The sequence below is a fragment of the Mesoplodon mirus genome (genome assembly GCF_964341445.2).
Source record: "Mesoplodon mirus genome assembly, chromosome: 8".
In the NCBI taxonomy this organism is placed as follows: Eukaryota; Metazoa; Chordata; class Mammalia; order Artiodactyla; family Ziphiidae; genus Mesoplodon; species Mesoplodon mirus.
The window spans coordinates 25,417,794-25,441,648 of record NC_138984.1 but is presented as its reverse complement, the minus strand read 5'-3'; the positions used below and the strand labels follow the sequence as shown (position 1 = coordinate 25,441,648).

Below are 23,855 nucleotides of genomic sequence, written 5' to 3'. Positions count from 1 at the left end.
GGATGCTATAGGGATGAAAAAGAATGTAGCTCACAGAATGGGACATTTTCAGGAACACTGAATGGGATATAAATCAAGGGGGGTGCTTTTTATGGGCTGAGTAGATTTTCTTAGTACTAGTGGTTGAAAACTTGATGACTAGTGGAGAAAAAAATGGTTCTGTTCCCTGAAAATCCCTCTTTCCATGTCTCATTTCTCCAGTAACAATCTCCCCTCTGATCAGTCATATAGCAGAAGGAGATATTCCCATTTTACCTTCATTCAATTTCATAAATTCACTCATCAGTACTCTAAAGCTGAGAATGAGTCCTAGAAATTTGCTGAAATGGTCACACTATCTTATCCCATATTTATAAAATTTTCTTTCAATTATATTTCTGTTTTACTTATACATATAAACATATTATCATTTTCCTTTTCTAGTTAATACACACTGTTTGATATAACAAGAAAAAATTCTTCTTTAAAAAATACTGATTAGAGTATCAATTTTAGAAATTGCGGACCTGATTTAAAAATTGACACCTTCATAAGAATGCACCACTCTTCACTGATTTCATCTGACTCACAGCATTCTCACTATAGGTTAGTTTTGATCAAATCATTTTCCAAGTAATTTACCTTAAGCTAGGAGTATTCTTGGAATCATTTTTTTTCCTGCAGATATCACAATATGCTGAGTGCTTCTTCTTATGTAAATATTGGTAGTACTTTTGTCAAACATCGTATTTAACAGCAGTCCGTGAACTAGGCTGGTTGAAGCCACTCATACATTACTAAGACCTTTCACAGAGCTGCTGAAGAATGCTTAGAGACTCTAGTGTCAGTAAAAGAACTTAGAATGAATATGTCTCTTGTCTTGGTCAAGACAAATGTCAGAGCCAATGAAGGGTGAAACATGATGCTGGGAATTTGAAATGAAGGGCTAGGGCAACAGGTGCTTGGGGTGAGACACTGAAAGACTAGAGAGAAGAGCTGTGAAGTACTGAAGGCAGCACTCATACTGCAAGTAGACAGAGAAAAGCCTCAGGCTTCTCACCACCGAGGAAGAGAGCTTATACTTAAAGTAATTTCAAAGTGGTATCAGAAGAAATGATGAAATTTGGAGCATCTTTTTGTCTAAACAAATCACTTGTCAGAGCCCCAATGAAGCAACAGGAACCTATTTGAATATGCAGAAACAGGTACAATTGTTTTGTCAGTGTATTGACACAAAGGAAAGCTAAAAACAAAACAATAAGAGAACTAAGATTTCCTAAGCATCCTCTGTGTGAAAGGTACTGTGGTTGACAAGTTCCCTGCTTTATTTTGTTAGTGCCTATAACTAACACTGTGAGGTGGAATTTTTCTCTCGGTTTTAACAATGTAGAATCTAAATCTCAGTGAGACGTGGACACTTATGTGATGATACGACATTTAAACAGAGATTTTTCTGATTCCACATCCATGTTCTTTGATATACACTGAGTCAGTTACAGGTGGCCTGTCTATTTCAAAATTAGATTATTTATTTGACCATTACAAATAATGCCAAAGGGGGTTAAGAACTTTAAACATTAAAAAGTGCTGCATTACTTTGGTGAACTATTTTACTTAATAGCCTTTGCATACTTGAAGGCAGACATTCAGATGTAATGCTGAGATGTGACACTGTTCAAGTGTTACATCAGTTCAGATGTTGTATCTCCTAGACTAAGCATTTAACTTTGAGTCTGTCAGAATTCAGTAAATTTAATACACTCTTATTATTGTGGGCTCTCAAAATAACTTAAGCATTTTATATTTTGGTTACTTTTTTTTTGTCCACATCTCAAATAAGAATCTAACTGATGTGACACAGTTAACCAAACAATTAAAATAGCCATAATATATTAAAGGCATTAATATATGAAGCTGTAGGTCTAAAAATATGTAGCACATTTGGCTAACACTTGGAAAATATAAACTGTGTATTTGTATCATCCTAAATTTCACCCATTCAAAAGATATATTCTCATAATTCATAAGGTGAAAATTCAAATATTCTTCAATGTGAAATTTGTTAAGAAAAATGAACATATTCCTGTAGTAAATTGGTACCGGACTTCCCTGGTGGTGCAGTGGTTAAGATCCACCTGCCAACGTCAGGGGACACGGGTTCCATCCCTGGTCCGGGAAGATCCCACATGGCGCAGAGCAACTAAGCCTGTGCGCCACAACTACTGAGCCTGCATGCTGCAACTACTGAAGCCCGCACGCCTAGAGCCTGGCTCCGCAACAAGAGAAGCCACTGCAGTGAGAAACGCGCACTGCAATGAAGAGTAGCCCCCACTCGCTGCAACTAGAGAAAGCCCGCGTGCAGCAACGAAGACCCAACACAGCCATAAATAAATAAATAAATAAATAAATAAATAAATAAATAATAAAAATATTTGTACCTGGCTTATCATCATTATAAATAGGATATGTATACTAGAATATATATAATACACAGATACTTCTCAAAGATTCCTTCATATCTACAATATAATATATCGATGAAATTGTATAATACTGTCCACCATTACTAACAGATGAGGTAATTTTATAAATTATAAAAGGGAAAAATAATAGTGTTTTTTATGTCCCATATAATGATATAACCTTTATATTTTAGCCAGAAAGGTGACTAAACAAGTAGGAGCTCATCAACTTAAGGTTCTAATTATATTATATTAAATGTTGGTTTGAATTTCAAAAAGGAGTATCTGGCTAAGGAGGAGCTGATAAAAAAATTATCAGAACATCATCACTGGGAATGATTAATAAGAACAACAGCCACGTGCAAGTGACCTTAAAAGAGGAAGTAATAATGAATTCTGTCCAGCTCTGTCCTCTGATGCAGCAGTGTCATTCCCAGTGGCCTCGAGGTGATTATATGCCTGAAGAGACACACTGATGGAAGTATGTTCTCTCTCTTGACCAGAAAAGGATGACCCAGTGTTAACAGGGCACCTAGAGCTTGCCATGACAAGTTCCTTATTTCCTTTTGGATTGTGTGGCATATCCTTAGTCTAGGGACCTGCCTCTTCTCCACTCTGCCCCACCTCACCCATAATGAGCCAGGGAAATGTGAGTGGCAGCAGTAAGACAAGTCTTTCTGGAAAATACGTACGTTTAAGTATGTTTCTTGTCTTTGGTCACACCCAAAATAAAAGTATCTAAGTGAGATCTGTAGTAATGTTCATAGTCCAAGGAATAGCTTTTGGTGAGCATCAAGTTAACTTAGAATGGGTAAAGTGGTGAGTTAATTTATATATGTGTAAGTGGTAACCAACTGTTAACTGTTATATATGACAGTCTTCATGTTAACCAAACATCCCTTTTACACAAAGATAGAGTTTACAGGAGGCATACATAACTATTATAAAGGCATACTAGTCTAAAGTCAACACAGCAAAAAAAGATTTCAGGAGAAACACAATATGGATACATCAAAAAGCTTTAAAATCTCAATCTCAAAATTATTTTTTACAACACTAGTATTTGTTATTTATATTGCTGAAAGTTCTCAAAAGGAAAATTTTGCTTAAAAGGAAAATTCTCAATAAATTATTTTCATCCTTGTAATGGTTTACCATTACATAAAGTTGGTGTTAGACAAAATGGTAACACGGAAGAAATTTTATGCCTGGCATCTTTTTTATTTCCAAACTCTTTTATACCCACATTTCCATCCAGGCTGCTAGTGTATTATTTTCATTCTCACACCAGTCGAAAGTATATTTCTTGTCATTCAATCAAAAACTTATCTGCTCTCTGTACATTCCTTCTCTTCCTTCCAGGAGATAATAAATGAATGAAAATTATTTGGATCGAGTAAGTGTGAAGAGATTAACTAGATATTTTGCTACCATTTCTTGGTATCTTTAATTAATTAGAACATTGTTTCTCAAACTTTAATAGTCATCAGAATCATTGGAGAGATCCTTAAACTTGGTGGGTTGCATCCCCAGAATTTCTCATCCATTAGTGCTCAGGTGAAGCCCAAGAATCTGCATATCTAGAACAAGTGCCCAGGTGATGCTGATGCTGCTGCCCCCTTCAGAACTGAGTTAAAGGGTTTCCCTAGTGGCACAGGGGTTGAGAATCTGCCTGCCAATGCAGGGGACACGGGTTCGAGCCCTGGTCTGGGAAGATTCCACATGCCGCGGAGCAACTAGGCCCGTGAGCCACCGCTACTGAGCCTGCGTGTCTGGAGCTTGTGCTCCACAACAAGAGAGGCCGCGATAGTGAGAGGCCCACGCACCGCGATGAAGAGTGGCCCCCACTTGCTGCAACTAGAGAAAGCCCTCGCACAGAAACAAGACCCAAATACAGCCAAACATGAAAGAAAGAAAGAAAGAAAGAAAGAAAGAAAGAAAGAAAGAAAGAAAGAACTGAGTTAAAAATTTAATTCACTACTGTAGTTAGGCAGTGAGATATGTGACTACTCAGCAGGTTTTCTATTTCCCCTCATATTCTACAAGGTAAATCTAAACTTAAGGCTAGCCCTGGTAGCCCTACTCTTAATATTTCAATAACATTAAATTTAAAAAGAAAAAAGAAGTTTACCAATTTTCTTTGCATAGCCCATCAACAAACAAAATAAAACAAAAATCTTTTCAAAACACGAAAACAATCTCACCTAAAGTGAACTCCAATGCTTGCTTGCTATATTAATCAGGTTACCTAGAACACTGAACTCTTTAAAATATTACTGTAGAGCAAATTTTATCCCCAATTCCTCTTTGATGAAGAGCTGAACAGTTATATATCTCCTGTCCTTCCTTGTACATTCTTACACACAAACACAGTCGTACTTACTGTATAACTTCTGATTTTCAAAATTGGAGTTACACTCTTGATCTTATTACCTAAAATACGATCAATGATTCTAGATTATCTCAAGGAATAATGTTGGCATGTAATTGTCAACCATGTAATAAATATATTAAAATATCTGGAAATTTCCCAAATTGTCTAAATTTTCCACCAGTTATTTTACTGTACTTTACATTAATTCATATTCAAAAATGAATTAATAATAACTCTTGAACAAATACATATATTTTCTAAATACTCAAATCATTCTTTTTTTCATTTATTAATTACCCATCTCTACTGCTGCACAGGAAAATATAAGGCTTTTTGGCAGCTTAGGGAATAATGATATTTTTAAAATAAGTGTTATATTTTGATATGAAACAAGTCAAACAACTGTCACAATCATAAGTAAGACGTGGTGTAAGCTCACTCAATAGACAAGGTATGTTTAAATGTGGCATAGTTTGACAAAATAACTCCTTTTTAATTTTTAATAGTATTGATGTTAAATGTGGAAATAAATAAGAGAACTCTTTAAAGACTAATTTTTTGTGTGAAAAAATTCTTCAAATAGCACATATTTTGGAATAACATAATTTAAGTATCATAAAAATTTGAAGATAAATTTATTCAATTTTTCTTTAATATAATCAGAGGAAAATCATGAAGAAAACACATTGCTTCCTAGGCAAGTTTTAACTAGATCATGTTATTTTTAGATTCCTAATTTCAATCATTCAATTTTTCTCTATCTGTTCCATTTCCAAAAATCTTCCTCCTATCATTATTTCCATGCAAGTAGTAATTTAGTCAAATATCCTGCTCTTCAGTAAGAAGACTATCTTTGAAAGAAAAAAAAGGTAAAAATGTTGATGAAAGAATCTATAAATTCTGAGCAATTTTCATTTACCATTATGTCATCAATTCTATAGCAATCATGTTCAAAATAAATAACATAATCAACACTCCTTTCTTCATCCAAAATATCCCAATTTTAGCTCATGTCTGGATAACTATGAAGCTACTTCTAACTTAAAATTATATATTTTATGTCCACTGTAAATAAAAGAAGCATATAATTTTAATAACCTGACAATATTAATCTTATCTGTTTCTTAATATTTTAAGGCAATACTTCTAAAATATTTCAGATTCCAATAACAAGAAACATCACCACTGTGTGGACTCAAACACACACAAAGCCAATAGAGATTTTGATGCAAAATATATAGATCATATTAATTTACATTAAATTAATAGTTCAAACTCCTTTCTCCCACTGTGATATAATTACTAATTCGTGCATTTTGGTTACAGGTACATATGGCAAAATTCACAAATAGAATCCCTGTACCAAAACTCTGAACTATATGAATTGAAAAGATATCAATGGGATTGCAAGGACCAGCTTACAAAACAAATTCCCTCAAAGTGTTTTTTTGTAGCAAGATGATAATTTAAGTTGTTAGCAGTTACCTATTTCCAATCTTAAGGGGAAAAAAATCACTGATGATATTAAAGCATTATGAGAAAAAATTACTAATGGCATTTAGTGAGTTACTCAATAAAAGAAATCAAAACTGGATTAATACATTAGATATGTTTTTCGAAAATAAGGGATTATACAAAAAGCTAGATTAGTGGAACTAGATATAATGGTTTGTGTATTTACTGAGCTGTAACGAAAGTGAAAGTTAGGGTATTATTGCAGAGATTTGATGATATGGTCCACTGTTCACCTAAGACCACCAAACATAGCATTCTTAAACCTGCTTCATATCTCAGTTTTCAGTCACTGAGCATTTCCTTCCAGCGTACTTCTGTTCAGCAGAGATACAGTCAGACTGCATTTACAATATCTGTACATAAAACAAGGGAATCGCAAGGCATCGGTTCTCATAAAATGAATAAATAGTATATATTTCAATGCTTTATAATGTCCCTCAATGTAATACACACTGGAGAAACCATACACCCATATGTGTGTGTCTATTATATTGATAATAAGAGTACATTTGCTATTTTATATATTTTCCTTACCAGTCAGGTTCTTCAATCCAAGTTCTTGAAGTCCAAAGTTTCCATCTTTTCTGTAGTTTAAAAATATTGCCAAGGCATATCGATCTTCATAAAGTTTTGTCCCACGAATAATGCGTAAATTATCCAGAGGCAGATAGCGAAACTGATTAAGAGCCACCAACACGTAGCCTGTGACTTCTCTTATAGACTGAAAAGACACAAACAATTGCCTGTGTTAAATAATTAAAAACTGTTTGTCAGTATGTTTATGTAGTCATTTAGATAAAAATGAGTTATTTAATTCCAATTTTCAGCTTTTAATTGAATACACTAATTTCCACATTATACTATAAATAATTGCCTTGACATACAAGATCACAAGGGTTAGAATCTCATTTGAAGAATTAGTTGTATATTTTTAAAAGTCATGAACATGTTTGTAGTAATAATAATGAATTTTATTGTATAAAGCATTCCTCATATCTGAGATCTGAATATAATGAAAGGAATAAAGATTTCATTCTCCGACAGACTAAAATGAGGTAAGAACACATAACCATCCATCAAACCTTATATTAAAAAAAAACAAATTGGTAAGCTTATCACAAATAAAACAAAGATGCATTAGTTTGTAGACTGTAGACTGTGGGACAGATTTCAAGCTGCTATATTCGTGTTTAAATCTATAGTTATCAAAGAACAATTGCCTTATACATCTCCGGCGAATATATGCATATATTTATATATAAAAATATGCATTAGATACTGATAACGGTTTCTAATTTGATTACAGCCACAAATTTTATTTTGACTGTTTGTTGTTTAAATGTAGTTGTCTATAATTTAATTATTTAAAGGTTTGTGAGACATTTTAAAGCAAAAAAGTCACAAAAAAGGCTTTAGGCTTCATCTAAAGCTATAGATTTTAGTAAAATGCAAATAATGACAGTAATGGATATACATCTTATTTTTTAATTAAACATAATTCAAAAGTGCTCAAATATTTGATATTATTTAATTTCAATTTCATGTTATTTTAGATCTCTTAATTTCAGATGTTCCAATGCTCAGACGTTGGTCCTCTCTTCTATCTACTCTTCCCCCCTTGTCTTAACCAATTTTAAGGTTGATGATCTCCAAACTTTTATACCCAAACTCTCTCCTAAACTCCAGACTCATAACCAAGCCTACTCTGCATCTTCACTTGGATGCCTCATAGGCTACTCAGATACACCTTCCCAAGACTGAACATCTATCTTCCTTCCCCATCCTCCCAACAGTCTTGGTAATCTTAGTTGATGTCAATCCATCCTTTCTGTTATTCAGGCCAAAGTCTTGGGATCATTCTTGACTTCCCTTTCCCACACCAAATGCAATTCATCCTATTTGTGCTATCTTTAAAAGGATTAGCAATTCAACCACTTAGGGCATCCACTGGTATCATCTGAGCCACCATCATTCTTCATCAAGATTACTGTAACGGGTCTCCCTGTTTCTACTCTTGATCCCTTTTGGTGTATTCTCAGTTAAGGCTAACACTGATGTTTTTAAAAGATAGATCAAATCATGACACTTCAATTCTTAAAACTAAAATGTCTCCCAAATCACTCAGAGTAATAGTCAAAGTTCTTTCAATGATGAGTCAAAACGTATATCTGTGTTTTCCAGTAGAGCAACCACTAACCATATGTGGCTATTGAACAACTGAAATGTAGCTAGTATGAACTGAGATGTGTTGTCAGTGTAAAATACACTCTGGATTTCAAAGATTGCATGTTGAAATGAAAACATTTTAGATAAACTGATTTTTACTAGATGCATTATTAAAGTTGATTTTTACCTGTTTCTCTGTACCTTTTTTGCGGCTACATGAAAATTTTAAATTACATTTTTATGGCTCTCATTGTATTTCTACTGGACGGTGCTACACTGTATGATCTGGTCATCATTCTTTTTCTGACTTCTCTTTTTAATCTACACCTTGCTCACTCTTTCCAGATTTGCTGGTCTCTTTGTTGTTCTTTCAACATGCTGAGCATGGTCCTACCTCGAGGTGCTCACTGTACTTTTAAGGGCCTGAGCTTCTCTCCCTCTTGTTATCTTCTTGGCTGATTTCCTCACTGTCTTCAAGTTTTTGCTCAAATCTACCTTCTCAGTTGAGGCCAAGCCTGACTGATCTATTTAACATGGCAACCCTCCCATCTTTCATTGCTCTAATTTTTATTGTTTCTACAGTACTTTTCACACTCTAACATACTACATAGTTTATATATTTACTACATTTAGTATTTATAGTCTTTTTCTCTATTTCCCAGAATATAAGCACTATAAGGGCAAACATTTTAATTTGTTCACTCATGTTTCCCAGGGGGCCAGAACAGTGCTAGTACTTAGTAAGAAACCAACAAATGTTTGCTGAACATTCTGGCTCTTCTCTGGCCATACCTTCACCACTAGGTAGTCTACAGAGTCCAGAGGAGTACCCACTCGCATCCTACAATGCCCTCTTCTAGAAAGATCATGCTCCAAACCCCTGTGAACCCAGAATTCCATTCCTCAAAAGCCACTCCACACCCCGAGTACAGGGCCTGTAATATCATCTTTCCCAGTTCTGTTCTGTCCCCCAGACTACAGACTGTGCCACCAATTTGCATACAGTTAAGAAAGATGGGTGGTCCAGGTGCAGATGTTTAAGGGGAGAGTGTATGGATCCTGGATGTGTGGACTAGAGTGTCCAGTCACTTGTGTGCAAGACCTCTCATAAAACTGGATAGAACTAGGTGAAGAGGGGCTGGAAGCTGGAGGCCATCTCTCTCTATGCCACCATATCCCTGAGGAGTCCAAAAATTCTAACATTTCACTTGGCTTTCCAGGTTGTTATAAAGATATATCCATCAAAATGGGAGGATATAACTTATTTTATTGACTAACATTTGCTTGATTTATAATAAACAATAAGCCCCACAATATTTAAGCCTCCATGTATATTGTCCCAGGTCCATAATTCTTTTTTTTAATTAATTAATTAATTTTATAGCTGCACGCGGGCTTTCTCTAGTTGTGGCGAGCAGGGGCTACTCTTCATTGTAGTGCATGGGCTTCTCGTTGCGGTGGCTTCTCTTGTTGCAGAGCATGGGCTCTAGGTGCGCGGGCTTCAGTAGTTTTGGCTCACGGGCTCTAGGGCGCAGGCCCAGTAGTTGTGGTGCATGGGCTTAGCCGTTCCGTGGCATGTGGGATCTTGCCAGACCAGGGCTCGAACCCATGTCCCCTGCATTGGCAGGTGGATTCTTAACTGCTGAGCCACCAGGGATGTCCCCAGGTCCACAATTCTTAAGGATAAACATGCTACCACTCATCATCGTGATGAGTAGAATGCTAATAGAGCAAAGGTGGCAACAAAAAGGCAAGGGACACATGAAACTACTCATGTCTGTCATCAAATTGGGAACTCTATGTCACAACGGGAATTTCTGGGACACTGAGCATTTTGGATTGAAGAGATGAATGCTCTGGGGAATGGGAAGAGGGGTTAAAGATCAGTAGTGGCATGCATTGTTTGCATACTACAATTTGCTTTAAAATCACACTTGCCTGGAATAGTGGAGCCCTAGAGCTGTACAAGTTCTCCTTCAACCACTGTTTCAATGATTGTGCTGTTATCCCTTTGAGTTCTTAAAAGAGAGATCATAAACACTTTCTAATATCATTTGGTCTAAAAAGTAAAATTATTTCATTCATTATAAAAACAATTTATTTTTTGGCTTGTATATAATTATTATCAGCTGCTCTAGGTTACAATAATAGCATTATAATAAATGTTGGGGCAGAGGATATATTATCAATCCTTTGTCTAAAACATATTATAATATCCATCATTCTTCCTAACAGACTCACCATTAGCTCTAACTTCACCTAAGAAGTGGATCTTTTTAACAAAAACTGTAAAAATCTATTGGCTTATCTTAGGATAGAAGGTCACATTGATGGGATTATCAGAGGAAACACAGGTGAAGCACATTCAGGAAAATGAAGAGCTTTATGAGCAAAGACACAATGTCAGTAGGCAATTCTGCAGTGTTTATTAGAGGGATAAATTCTTTTTAGCTATTAATTGATAAAGATGCACCATTTGGCATGGCTTTTAGACCACACATTAGCAGAGGCTACAAATAACCTGCAAATATTGAAGGCTTTAGTATAAAAAGTGTTATGGATATAAGCCAAGAACAACGGTGAAAATATAGAGAAAAATCAACTAATTTTAGAAAAGGATGCTCCAAGTGCCCTTAGCTACATGAGAAAGTAAAATATAACTAAAAGCATCTTTGTTTTCACATAGAATTTAATGTATAAATATTTGAATTAATTGCATTGTAAAATGTATGTACTCCTCATTCCAAAGTGTGCATTAAATTATTCTTAGAAACATTTTTGTTGTCTTTATAAAAGGTCAGGTTAATAGCAACAGCTACTCCCTTGTCCAGATTCTGGGACTGGAGGGATTTACTGTTTTAATTGAGATTCTTGTGTAGAAAATGAGTCTCTTTCATTATCTATTCTGCTTATTTATTACCCTCTGGTCTTGCAAAATAATGCATGTAACTTAACCATTAGCTTAACAAATAATCCTCTTGCAGTGGGAACTCTGGGCATCATGACATGTTAATGCTGAGAAGGCATATGTTCAAACCCTTTTGAACAAAGCCGTCCATGAGTAGGTGATATGTAATTCATTCATGATGAATTATTTGCTAATAATGATGGTGAAGATCCTATTCACTCATCCCACATACCACTAACTCCTACATGGCAAATAATGTAAATATTAAGAGGAAAAAGATTATATCAAATCCCTCAACCCAAGATTTGTATCTGGAGGGGCTCATGGAATCAAAGAATTTTTAAAGAATTATGGGAGATGAATATAAAATTCTTATATTTAAAAACCACAAGTATGCCTTGATTTTGTCCTCCTAAGTTTTCTGTTTTCTGGAATTCAGAGTCACATTCTTGTAGGTACTCTTAAAACCTTTCTGGGAACAAATATCTTGAAACATCTCAATGGGAAACTCCACTGCAGATAACATGAGCTACCAGGCATACTGATTGCAAATAAAATTACAGGAAGCAACTTAGTAATGGCAGGATTGCTTAATAATGAAAAAGGGTCAGTAACATGCTTATGAGTTAATATCGGCAGGTCACTAAGAAATCTGGGTAAAAAGTCAAGAGATAACTAACGGTCAGTTAAGCTTACAATGTCTGATTAGGTCACATAATCATGTTAGTTATCCATTGTTCCTTTCTTGTCAGCCATTAGAAAGAATGTGAGCAGCACAAGACTTTTAAATGTCTCAAAAATTTTTATAAAAATAAAAACAAGTTTTAAGCATATGGACTGATCTGTGGAAAGTATAATAGTAAGAAATGTGGGCTCAACTACTAGGCAAAGCCAGGCTATGCTTTCTAACTTTGTGGTGTTGATCAAGATGTTTATCCTCTCTGAGCCTCAGTTTCTTCATCTTTAAAAAATAAATAGCAATACCTCTCTTATAAAGGTGTTATAAGGATTAGAAGATATAAGACAAATGTCTGTAAGGGTTCAGCAACTGCTAACTATTACAAACACTGTTATCTCTGCTAATAGCCAAGGCAGATGAACTATCTGTGGAAAATCGGAGTTGAAGACAAAAATATTTATAACATAAGAACCATTGCTTTTAACCTCTTTGTTGTGTGACCTTCAGTATGTTTATATTTTGCCTCTTCAACTTGCAATTTATTCCTAAATTATCGAATTGGTTCCTTATATTGTTTCTGTGTATGTTATAGCCCTTAGTACAGACCCTGGCACTGAAAAGAGATTCAATAATGACTGTTGAATTAAAAAGGAGAATGCGACCCCGGAGGAAGATGGCAGAAGAGTAAGACGCGGAGATCACCTTCCTCCCCACAGATACATCAGAAATTCATCTACACGTGGAACAACTCCTACAGAACACCTACTGAACGCTGATAGAAAACCTCAGACCCCCCAAAAGGCAAGAAACTCCCCACATACCTGGGTAGGGCAAAAGAAAAAAGAATAAACAGAGACAAAAGGATAGGGACGGGACCTGCACCAGTGGGAGGGAGCCGTGAAGGAGGAAAGGTTTCCACACACTACAAGCCCCTTCGCGGGCGGAGACTGCAGGTGGCGGAAGGGGAAAGCTTCGGAGTAGCAGAGGAGAGCACAGCAACAGAGGTGTGGAGGGCAAAGCAGAGAGATTCCGGCACAGAGGATCGGTGCCCTCAGGCACACACCAGCCCGAGAGTCTTGTCTGCTCGGCTGCCGGGGCGGGCGGGGCTGGGAGCTGAGGCTCGGGTATCGGCTTTCAGTCAGAGCGCAGGGAGAGGACTGGGACTGGCGGCAGGAAGAGACCCTGAAGGCTTTAGTGCACCACGGCTAGCCCGGAGGGAGTCCGGGGAAAGGGTCTGGAGCTGCCGAAGAGGCAAGAGACTTTTTCTTCCCTTTTGTTTCCTGGTGCGCAAGGAGAGGTCATTAAGAGGGCTGCTTGGGGAAGCGCCAGAGACGGACGCGAGCCGCGGCTAAAGGCGCGGACCCAGGAGACGGGCGTGGGACGCTGGGGCTGCTGCTGCCGCCGCCGCGGGGCCTGTGTGCGAGCGCGGGTCACTGTCCGCCCCGCCTTCCGGGGGGCCTGTGCACCCCGCCACTGTCCGGGTCCCGGGACCCGGGACCCGGGGACAGCTTTCCCGGGAAAGTGCACGGAGCACCACGGGCTGCTGCAACGTCACGCCGGCCTCTGCCGCCGCAGGCCCGCCCCACACTGCGCGCCCCTCCCTCCCCTCTGCCTGAGTGAGCCAGAGCCCCCGAATCAGCGGCTCCTTTAAAGCCCTCCTGTCTGAGCAAAGAACGGACGCCCTCCGGCGACCTACGTGCAGAGGCGGGGCCAGGTCCAAGGCTGAGACCCGGGAGCTGTGAGAGCAGAGAAGAGACAGGGAAATCTCTCTGTGCAGCCTCGGAGGCAGTGGATTAAAGCTCCACGGTCCACTTGATGTGCCCTGCGTCTGTGGAGTGCATGAATGGACAGCGAATCATCCCAAATTGAGGAGGTGGACTTTGAGGACAAGATTTAAGACATTCCCCCCTTTTCCTCTTTTTACAACGAATTATCCCAAATTAAGGAGGTGGACTTAGAGAGCAAGATTTCAGACTTCTCGCCCTTTTCCTCTTTTTTACAACAAATTATCCCAAATTGAGGAGGTGGACTTGGAGAGCAAGATTTTTGATTTTTCCCCCTGCTCTCTTTTTGTGAATGTGTATGTGTATTCTTCTGTGTAAGATTCTCTCTGTATAGCTTTGCTTCCACCATATGTCCCAGGGTTCTATCTGTCCATTTTTTTCTCAATAATTACTTTTTAATTTTAATAACGCTACTATATTTCATACTTTATTCTATTTTACTTTACCTGCTCTTTCTTTTTTTCCTACCTTCCCTTCCTCCCTCCCTCCGCCCCTCCTTTCCTTCTTTCTCTCTTTCTTTCCTTCCTCCCTCCCTCCCTCCTTTCTTCCTTTCACTCTTTCTTTTTCTTTCCTTCCTTCCTCCCTCCCTCCCTTCTGTCTTTCTTTCCTTCCTCCCTCCCTCCCACCCTACTTCCTTTCACTTTCTTTTTCGTTCCTTCCTCCCTCGATCCCTCCTATCTTTCTCTTTCTTTCTTTCTTTCATTCTTTCTTTCTTTCTTTCCTTCCTCCCTCCCTCCCTTCTTCCATTCACTCTTCCTTTTGCTTTCATTCCTCCCTCCCTCCCTCCTTTCTTTCTTTCTTTCTTTCCATCCTCCTCCCTCCCTCCCTCATTTCTTTCTTCCTTCCTTCCTTCCTTTCTTTCCTTCTTCCTTTCTTTCTCTCTCTCTTTCTTTCTTCTACTAATTCTTTCTTTCTACTTTTTCTCCCTTTTATTCTGAGCCAGGTAGATGAAAGGCTCTTGGTGCTGCAGCCAGGAGTCAGTGCTGTGCCTCTGAAGTGGGAGAGCCAACTTCAGGACACGGGTCCACAAGAGACCTCCCAGCTCCACATAATATCAAGCAGTGAAAATCTCCCAGAGATCTCCATCTCAACAGAAGCACCCCATTTCAGTCAATGACCAGCAAACTATAGTGCTAGTCACCCTATGCCAAGCAACTAGCAAGGCAGGAACACAACCCCACCCATTAACAGAGAGGCTGCCTAAAAACATAATAAGGCCACAGGCACCCCAAAACACACCACCAGACGTGGACCTGTCCACCAGAAAGACAAGATCCAGCCTCAACCACCAGAACACAGGCACTCGTCCCCCACACCAGGAAGCCTACAGAATCTACTGAAACAACCTTAGCCACTGGGGACAGACACCAAAAACAACGGGAACTACGAATCTGCAGCCTGCAAAAAGGAGACCCCAAACACAGTAACATAAGCAAAATGAGAAGACAGAAAACCACACAGCAGGTGAAGGAGCAAGATAAAAACCCACCAGACCTAACAAATGAAGAGGTAATAGGCAGTCTACCTGAAAAAGAATTCAGAATAATGATAGTAAAGCTGATCCAAGATTCTATTTCCAAGATCCATAATCCTGGAAATAGAATAGACAAAATGCAAGAAACAGTTAACAAGGACCTAGAAGAACTAAAGATGAATCAAGCATCGATTAAAAACACAATAAATGAAATGAAAAATACTCTAGATGGGATCAATAGCAGAATCACTGAGGCAGAAGAACGGATAAGTGAGGTGGAAGATAAAATAGTGGAAATAACTGATGCAGAGCAAAATAAAGAAAAAAGAATGAAAAGAACAGAGGACAGTCTCAGAGACCTCTGGGACAACATTAAACACACCAACATTCGAATTATAGGGGTTCCAGAAGAAGAAGAGAAGAAGAAAGGGACTGAGAAAATATTTGAAGAGATTATAGTTGAAAACGTCCCTAATATGGGAAAGGAAATAGTTAATCAAGTCCAGGAGGCACAGAGAGTCCCATACAGAATAAATCCAAGGAGAAATATGCCAAGACACATATTAATCAAACTGTCAAAAATTAAACACAAAGAAATCATATTAAAAACAGCAAGGGGGCTTCCCTGGTGGCACAGTGGTTGAGAGTCTGCCTGTCGATGCAGGGGACACGGGTTCGTGCCCTGGTCCCGGAAGATCCCACATGCCAAAGAGCAGCCAGGCCGTGAGCCATGGCCACTGAGCCTGCGTGTCCACAGCCTGTGCTCTGCAAGGGGAGAGGCCACAACAGTGAGAGGCCCGCATACTGCAAAAAAAAAAAAAAAAAAAAAAAGCAGCAAGGGAAAAACAACAAATAACACACAAGGGAATCCCCATCACATTAACAGCTGATCTCTCAGCAGAAACTCTACAAGCCAGAAGGCAGTGGCAGGACAAAATTAAAGTGCTGAAGGAGAAAAACCTGCAACCAAGACAACTCTACACAGCAAGGATCTCATTCAGATTTGATGGAGAAATTAAAATGTTTACAGACAAGCAAAAGCTGAGAGAGTTCAGCACCACCAAACCAGCTTTACAACAAATGCTAAGGGAACTTCTCTAGGCAAGAAACACAACAGAAGGAAAATACCTACAATAACGAACCCAAAACAATTAAGGAAATGGGAATAGGAACATACGTATCAATAATTACCTTAAATGTAAATGGATTAAATGCTCCCACCAAAAGACACAGATTGGCTGAATGGATACAAAAACAAGACCCATATATATGCTGTCTACAAGAGACCCACTTCAGACCTAGAGACACATACAGATTGAAAGTAAGGGGATGGAAAAAGATATTCCATGCAAATGGTAATCAAAAGAAAGCTGGAGTAGGAATTCTTACATCAGACAAAATAGACTTTACAATAAAGACTATTAGAAGAGACAAAGAAGGACACTACATAATGATAAAGAGATTGAACCAAGAAGAAGATATAACAATTGTAAATATTTATGCACCAAACATAGGAGCACCTCAATACATAAGGCAAATACTAACAGCCATAAAAGGGGAAATCGACAGTAACACAATCATAGTAGGGGACTTTAACACCCCACTTTCACCAATGGACAGATCATCCAAAATGAAAATAAATAAGGAAACACAAGCTTTAAATGATACATTAAACAAGATGGACTTAATTGATATTTATAGGACATTCCATCCAAAAACAACAGAATACACATTTTTCTCAAGTGCTCATGGAACATTCTCCAGGATAGATCATATCTTGGGTCACAAATCAAGCCTTGGTAAATTTAAGAAAATTGAAATTGTATCAAGTATCTTTTCTGACCACAATGCTATGAAACTAGACATCAATTACAGGAAAAGAACTGTAAAAAATACAAACATATGGAGGCTAAACAATACACTACTCAGTAACGAAGTGATCACTGAAGAAATCAAAGAGGAAATAAAAAAACTACCTAGAAACAAATGACAATGGAGACACGAGGACCCAAAACCTATGGGATGCAGCAAAAGCAGTTCTAAGGGGGAAGTTTATAGCAATACAATCCCACCTTAACAAACAGAAAACATCTCGAGTAAACAACCTGACCCTGCACCTAAAGGAAATAGAGAAAGAAGAACAAAAAAACCCCAAAGCTAGCAGAAGGAAAGAAATCATAAAGATCAGATCAGAAATAAATGAAAAAGAAATGAAGGAAACGATAGCAAAGATCAATAAAACTAAAAGCTGGTTCTTTGAGAAGATAAACAAAATTGACAAACCATTAGCCAGACTCATCAAGAAAAAAAGGGAGAAGACTCAAATCAATAGAATTAGAAATGAAAAAGGAGAGGTAACAACTGACACTGCAGAAATACAAAAGATCATGAGAGATTACTACAAGAAACTCTATGCCAATAAAATGGACAACCTGGAAGAAATGGACAAATTCTTAGAAATGCACAACCTGCCAAGACTGAATCAGGAAGAAATAGAAAATATGAATAGACCAATCACAAGCACTGAAATTGAAACTGTGATTTAAAATCTTCCAACAAACAAAAGCCCAGGACCAGATGGCTTCACAGGCGAATTCTATCAAACAATCAGAGAAGAGCTAACACCCATCCTTCTCAAACTCTTCGAACAAATTCAGAGGAAGGAACACTCCCAAACTCATTCTACGAGGCCACCATCACCTTGATACCAAAACCAGACAAGGATGTCGCAAAGAAAGAAAACTACAGGCCAATATCACTGATGAACATAGATGCAAAAATCCTCAACAAAATACTAGCAAACAGAATCCAACAGCACTTTAAAAGGATCATACACCATGATCAAGTGGGGTTTATTCCAGGAATGCAAGGATTCTTCAATATATGCAAATCAATCAATCACCATATTAACAAGTTGAAGGAGAAAAACCATATGATCATCTCAATAGATGGAGAGAAAGCTTTCGACAAAATTCAACACCGATTTATGATAAAAACCCTGCAGAAAGTAGGCATAGAGGGAACTTTCCTCAACATAATAAAGGCCATATATGACAAACCCACAGCCAGCATCATCCTCAACGGTGAAAAACTGAAACCATTTCCACTAAGATCAGGAACAAGACAAGGCTGCCCAGTCTCACCACTCTTATTCAACCTAGTTTTGGGAGTTTTAGCCACAGCAATCAGAGAAGAAAAGGAAATAAAAGGAATCCAAATTGGAAAAGAAGAAGTAAAGCTGTCACTGTTTGCAGATGATATGATACTATACATAGAGAATCCTAAAGATGCTACCGAAAAACTACTAGAGCTAATCAATGAATTTGGTAAAGTAGCAGGATACAAAATTAATGCACAGAAATCTCTGGCATTCCTATACACTAATGATGAAAAATCTGAAAATGAAATCAAGAAAACACTCCCATTTACCATTGCAACAAAAAGAATAAAATATCTAGGAATAAACCTACCTAAGGAGACAAAAGACCTGTATGCAGAAAATTATAAGACACTGATGAAAGAAATTAAAGATGATACAAATAGATGGAAAGATATACCATGCTCCTGAATTGGAAGAATCAATATTGTGAAAATGACTCTACTACCCAAAGCAATCTACAGATTCAATGCAATCCCTATCAAACTACCACTGGCATTTTTCTCAGAACTAGAACAAAAAATTTCACAATTTGCATGGAAACACAAAAGACCCTGAATAGCCAAAGCAATCTTGAGAACAAAAAACAGAGCTGGAGGAATCAGGCTCCCTGACTTCAGTCTATACTACAAAGCTACAGTAATCAAGACAGTGTGGTACTGGCACAAAAACAGAAAGATAGATCAATGGAACAGGATAGAATGCCCAGAGATAAACCCACGCAACTATGGTCAACTTATCTTTGATAAAGGAGGCAGGAATGTACAGTGGAGAAAGGATAGCCTCTTCAATAAGTGGTGCTGGGAAAACTGGACAGGGACATGTAAAAGTATGAGATTAGATCATTCCCTAACACCATACACAAAAATAAGCTCAAAATGGATTAAAGACCTAAATGTAAGGCCAGACACTATCAAACTCTTAGAGGAAAACATAGGCAGAACACTCTATGACATATATCACAACAAGATCCTTTTTGACCCACCACCTAGAGAAATGGAAATAAAAACAAAGATAAACAAATGGGACCTCATGAAACTTCAAAGCTTTTGCACAGCAAAGGAAACCATAAACAAGACCAAAAGACAACCCTCAGAATGGGAGAAAATATTTGCAAATGAAGCAACTGACGAAGGATTAATCTCCAAAATTTATAAACAGCTCATGCAGCTCAATAGCAAAAAAACAAACAACCCAATCCAAAAATGGGCAGAAGACTTAAATAGACATTTCTCCAAAGAAGATATACAGACTGCCAACAAACACATGAAAGAATGCTCAACATCATTAATCATTAGAGAAATGCAAATCAAAACTACAATGAGATATCATCTCACACCAGTCAGAATGGCCATCATCAAGAAATCTAGAAACAATAAATGCTGGAGAGGGTGTGGAGAAAAGGGAACACTCTTGCACTGCTGGTGGGAATGTGAATTGGTACAGCCACTATGGAGAACAGTATGGAGGTTCCTTAAAAAACTAAAAATAGAACTACCATATGATCCAGCAATCCCACTACTAGGCATATACCCTGAGAAAACCATAATTCAAAAAGAGACATGTACCAAAATGTTCATTGCAGCTCTATTTACAATAGCCCAGAGATGGAAACAACCTAAGTGTCCATCATCGGATGAATGGATAAAGAAGATGTGGTACATATATACAATGGAATATTACTCAGCCATAAAAAGAAATGAAACTGAGCTATTTGTAATGAGGTAGGTAGACCTAGAGTCTGTCATACAGAGTGAAGTAAGTCAGAAAGAGAAAGACAAATACCGTATGCTAACACATATATATGGAATTAAAAAAAAATGTCATGAAGAACCTAGGGGTAAAATGGGAATAAAGACAGAGACCTACTTGAGAATGAACTTGAGGATATGGGGAGGGGGAAGAGTAAGCTGTGACAAAGCGAAAGCAAGGCATGGACATATATGCACTACCAAACATAAGGTAGATAGATAGTGGGAAGCAGCCGCAGAGCACAGGGAGATCAGCTCTGTGCTTTGTGACCGCCTGGATGGGTGGGATGGGGAGGATGGGAGGGAGGGAGATGCATGAGGGAAGGGATGTGGGAACAGATGTATATGTATGACTGATTCACTTTGTTATAAAGCAGAAACTAATAAAAAAAGGAGAATGCAATGTTTAAAGTCTTTTTAGATATTGTTTTCCATCGAAAATGATTTTATGAACGTTCTGATAATAAAAAAGAAACATTATTTGAACAGCACAATCATGACTTGTGTCCAAGGACCACAGTGGTAAATAGAAATCATCAGAATGAACCAGAAAAGAGAAAACCCTGGCTCTTGTTCTGGTTCAGTATGGTTAGTCCCAGGAAACTGCCTATTTTGTCAAATGAAGACTGAATATCCACCTACAGACATATTTCTCCTTTTGATGCAAGCTGCTGCTGACTAAAACTGATTGATTTCCATTGTCAATGTATGCTTCCACAGCTACTTTGTTCAAGGAGTGAATACCATTGACGATCATTAAACTTTTAAATGCTTCAAAACTCTTTTAATCCAAGGGACAATTTGTTGTCCATGGCACTTGATGATGGAAATCAAAAGAAATGGAAAAACGAAAGAAATCTGACCAACTTCTCATAACATATTAGCAATAAACTTAGAAGAAAAATGCATGGTTTGTTCTGAAGGACAGAAATCCATAACCATTTTTCCCACATAATATTTTAAGAAAAAAATGTTAAATCTGCAGTTATAAGCTCCCAAGTATTTTCAGTGGGTGCCATTCAACCAAAGATTAGAAGAGATTGTACTGCTGCACTGGGCTTTCCATTTACCTTCAGATCATTCCAGAAAAATCAGTCTTTATTATTTCTAAATCTCTATTGCATTTCACAACTCTTATAACCACTGTTGATTTTTTTTTGTATTTGAAACAATTTTCTTATTCTTTAATTACAGTTGATTTTCTCTAATTTTGTACTTAGTGGGAATAGCGAATAGTTCTTTAAATGTTCCTTCGTGTACCTTAAGATTCAACTGATTGCAGTACCTCACAATTTCTGAATATTTAATCAGTGTTTAGGGAAAATTTTACACATATTAAAATCAACAATACATTCTTGGCTAAATATGTAAAACACTGTTTTCTAGATTTTTTCCTACTCAAATTATACATCAATTCCTTGTTATTTTTCTTTAATATAGGCACCTTTGAAAATATACCTATTTGAAAATACACCTATTCACTTTTGTCAAGACTTTCTGTAGAAAGTCAAAATAGTTCTGAATTCCTAACTTCTACTCCAGTGCCTTATGCACTCATACTCAATTAGGTATTATCCACAAGTAATACTAACATATTCCATTAGTCAAGATGTACACAAATATAATAGTGATTACTTATGATGAGTAGACTTGAATTAAATAAATCTGTAGTATCACAGAGAATAGTGGGGAGCAGAAAACTATGGGAGTGGGGGATTGGGAGAAAAGCCCCTTCTGCTCATAGTGACCACAGAATTTATGTGTTCTCTGATGGTGACAAAAGTAGTAGCAAATTGTAGCCTCTCTTACAGTAGGGCTTTCCATTAAGTTTCCCTAGGCAATTAATTTCTGTCTCTGCCCTTACAGCAAATCTGAGAATTTCTAAAGCAGAGGATATTCTTAACTATGATAAGATATTAAGAAATTTACCACAAAAAAATAGTAAATATATAGCAACCATATTCCTGTTGCATAGAGATAGAAATTGACTGTCAAATATCTAACTCACATGTGAAACCTCCAAACATTATAGAGTATTTGGCTTTAGAATCTTGCTTTCAGTTTTCCCACTTTCCTTAAAAATCCAATGATTAGACCATACTGACAAGCAGGAGCTCAAAGTCTGATCTAATTAGATTTGGGAAAATAGAGTAACGCAAAATGTCAGGTACCTAACTGTGGTAGATTTAAATTCATGCTCATTTTACACAGCATGAAACAACACTCAAGGGACAGAAAATCTAATCCAGTTCTTCCCAGCAAAACTGAAATCTCTCAGCTATTACCAGTCAGTCTCTTATGTGCTAGTACTCCTACCTCCCCTACTCTCTAAGAAATCTACAGGCTAGTCATTCATCACTGGCCACCTAGCCAGCTTTCAACTCATGACTTCCTTGCAGTGAATACCATAGTTACATTGAAAAGAGAACTACTTATCTCACCTCTCTCAAAGTAATCATCTTTTTTCTTTGTCCTCTATATCTTTCTTAGCTGGCCAGAGGGTTCTTAATAGTCCCCCTTCAGATCTACATTCCCAATTGGTCCTTCATCTCCTGACCTTATCTCAGCTATACTGCCATATCATAGACATTTTACACTAGAATTAGATTGTACAAATTAAATTGGGAGCTTTTGTAAATCCACTTACATAATCACACACAAATCTCAATTTTAAGTGTCCATATTTCAAAAAGAAAATCTGTACTGTTAAAATTTCCACCATCTCTAATTTAAAAATATTTTTCCCATGTGTTTATACAGGTTGGATTATATTTTTAAACCTCAATTCCAAATTGAAATTTTAATACTCTTTTATAATTATCTAAAATATGGTATTGAGATTTAGTGTTTCTGGATCAAGATGGTGAAGTAGGAAAATCCTGAGTTCACCTCCTTCCACGGACACACCAAAGCTACTAATATATACACAAAAATTCTCTCTCAAAAATACCTGAAGGCTAGCAGAACAGGTTTTCTACAACTAAAGATACAAAGAAAAGGACACACTGAGATGGGTATGAGGGGCAGAGATGCGGTCTGATTAGAACTCTCACCATTGGTGTGGCCATGCAAAAGTAGTGGGATATCACAACCATGAAGGTCCCCCTGAGGAGCAAGGAGGCTGAGCCCATAAGGCTCCCCAGGCTGTGGAGCCTGCACTGGGAAGACTCCATAACATCTGGCTTTAAAAAGCAGCAGAGCTTACATCTGAAAGAGCAGGAGGGCTGTGGGAAACTGAGACTCTACTCTTGAAGGGATTGCACACCCACACCATGGCAAACTAAAAGCAAAATCCTACAACAGATACACAGAAATATAAATTAAAAGAAATGCAAATACAGCACTAACGAGAGTCCACAAATCACAAAGGAATAGGAGAAGAGAAGAAGGACGGAACAGAGAAGAACTATTAAAACAATCAGAAAACAATTAACAAAATGACAATAAGTATACTTATCAATAATTATGTTAAGTACAAATAGACTAAATGACCCAATCAAAAGACATATGTGGCTGACTGAAGAAAAGAACAAAACTAACAAACAACTCCTCCCCAACAAATAAAACAGTACCCATATATGTTCTGCCTATACAAAATTCACTTCA

The 23,855-nt window shown here is 37.5% G+C and overlaps 1 protein-coding gene across 2 annotated transcripts in view; it reads right to left on the bottom strand.

Annotated features, from left to right (window-relative positions):
- ERBB4 (erb-b2 receptor tyrosine kinase 4) overlaps positions 1-23,855 on the bottom strand; it is a gene marked incomplete at both ends in the record, with an annotated part of 1,148,799 nt that overhangs the window by 526,891 nt on the left and 598,053 nt on the right. For both annotated transcript variants that reach the window (XM_082631569.1, XM_082631570.1), the window contains one exon: positions 6,865-7,051. In XM_082631569.1, coding sequence (XP_082487695.1) covers positions 6,865-7,051 — 187 coding nt within the window. The remainder of the gene's footprint in view (positions 1-6,864; positions 7,052-23,855) is intronic.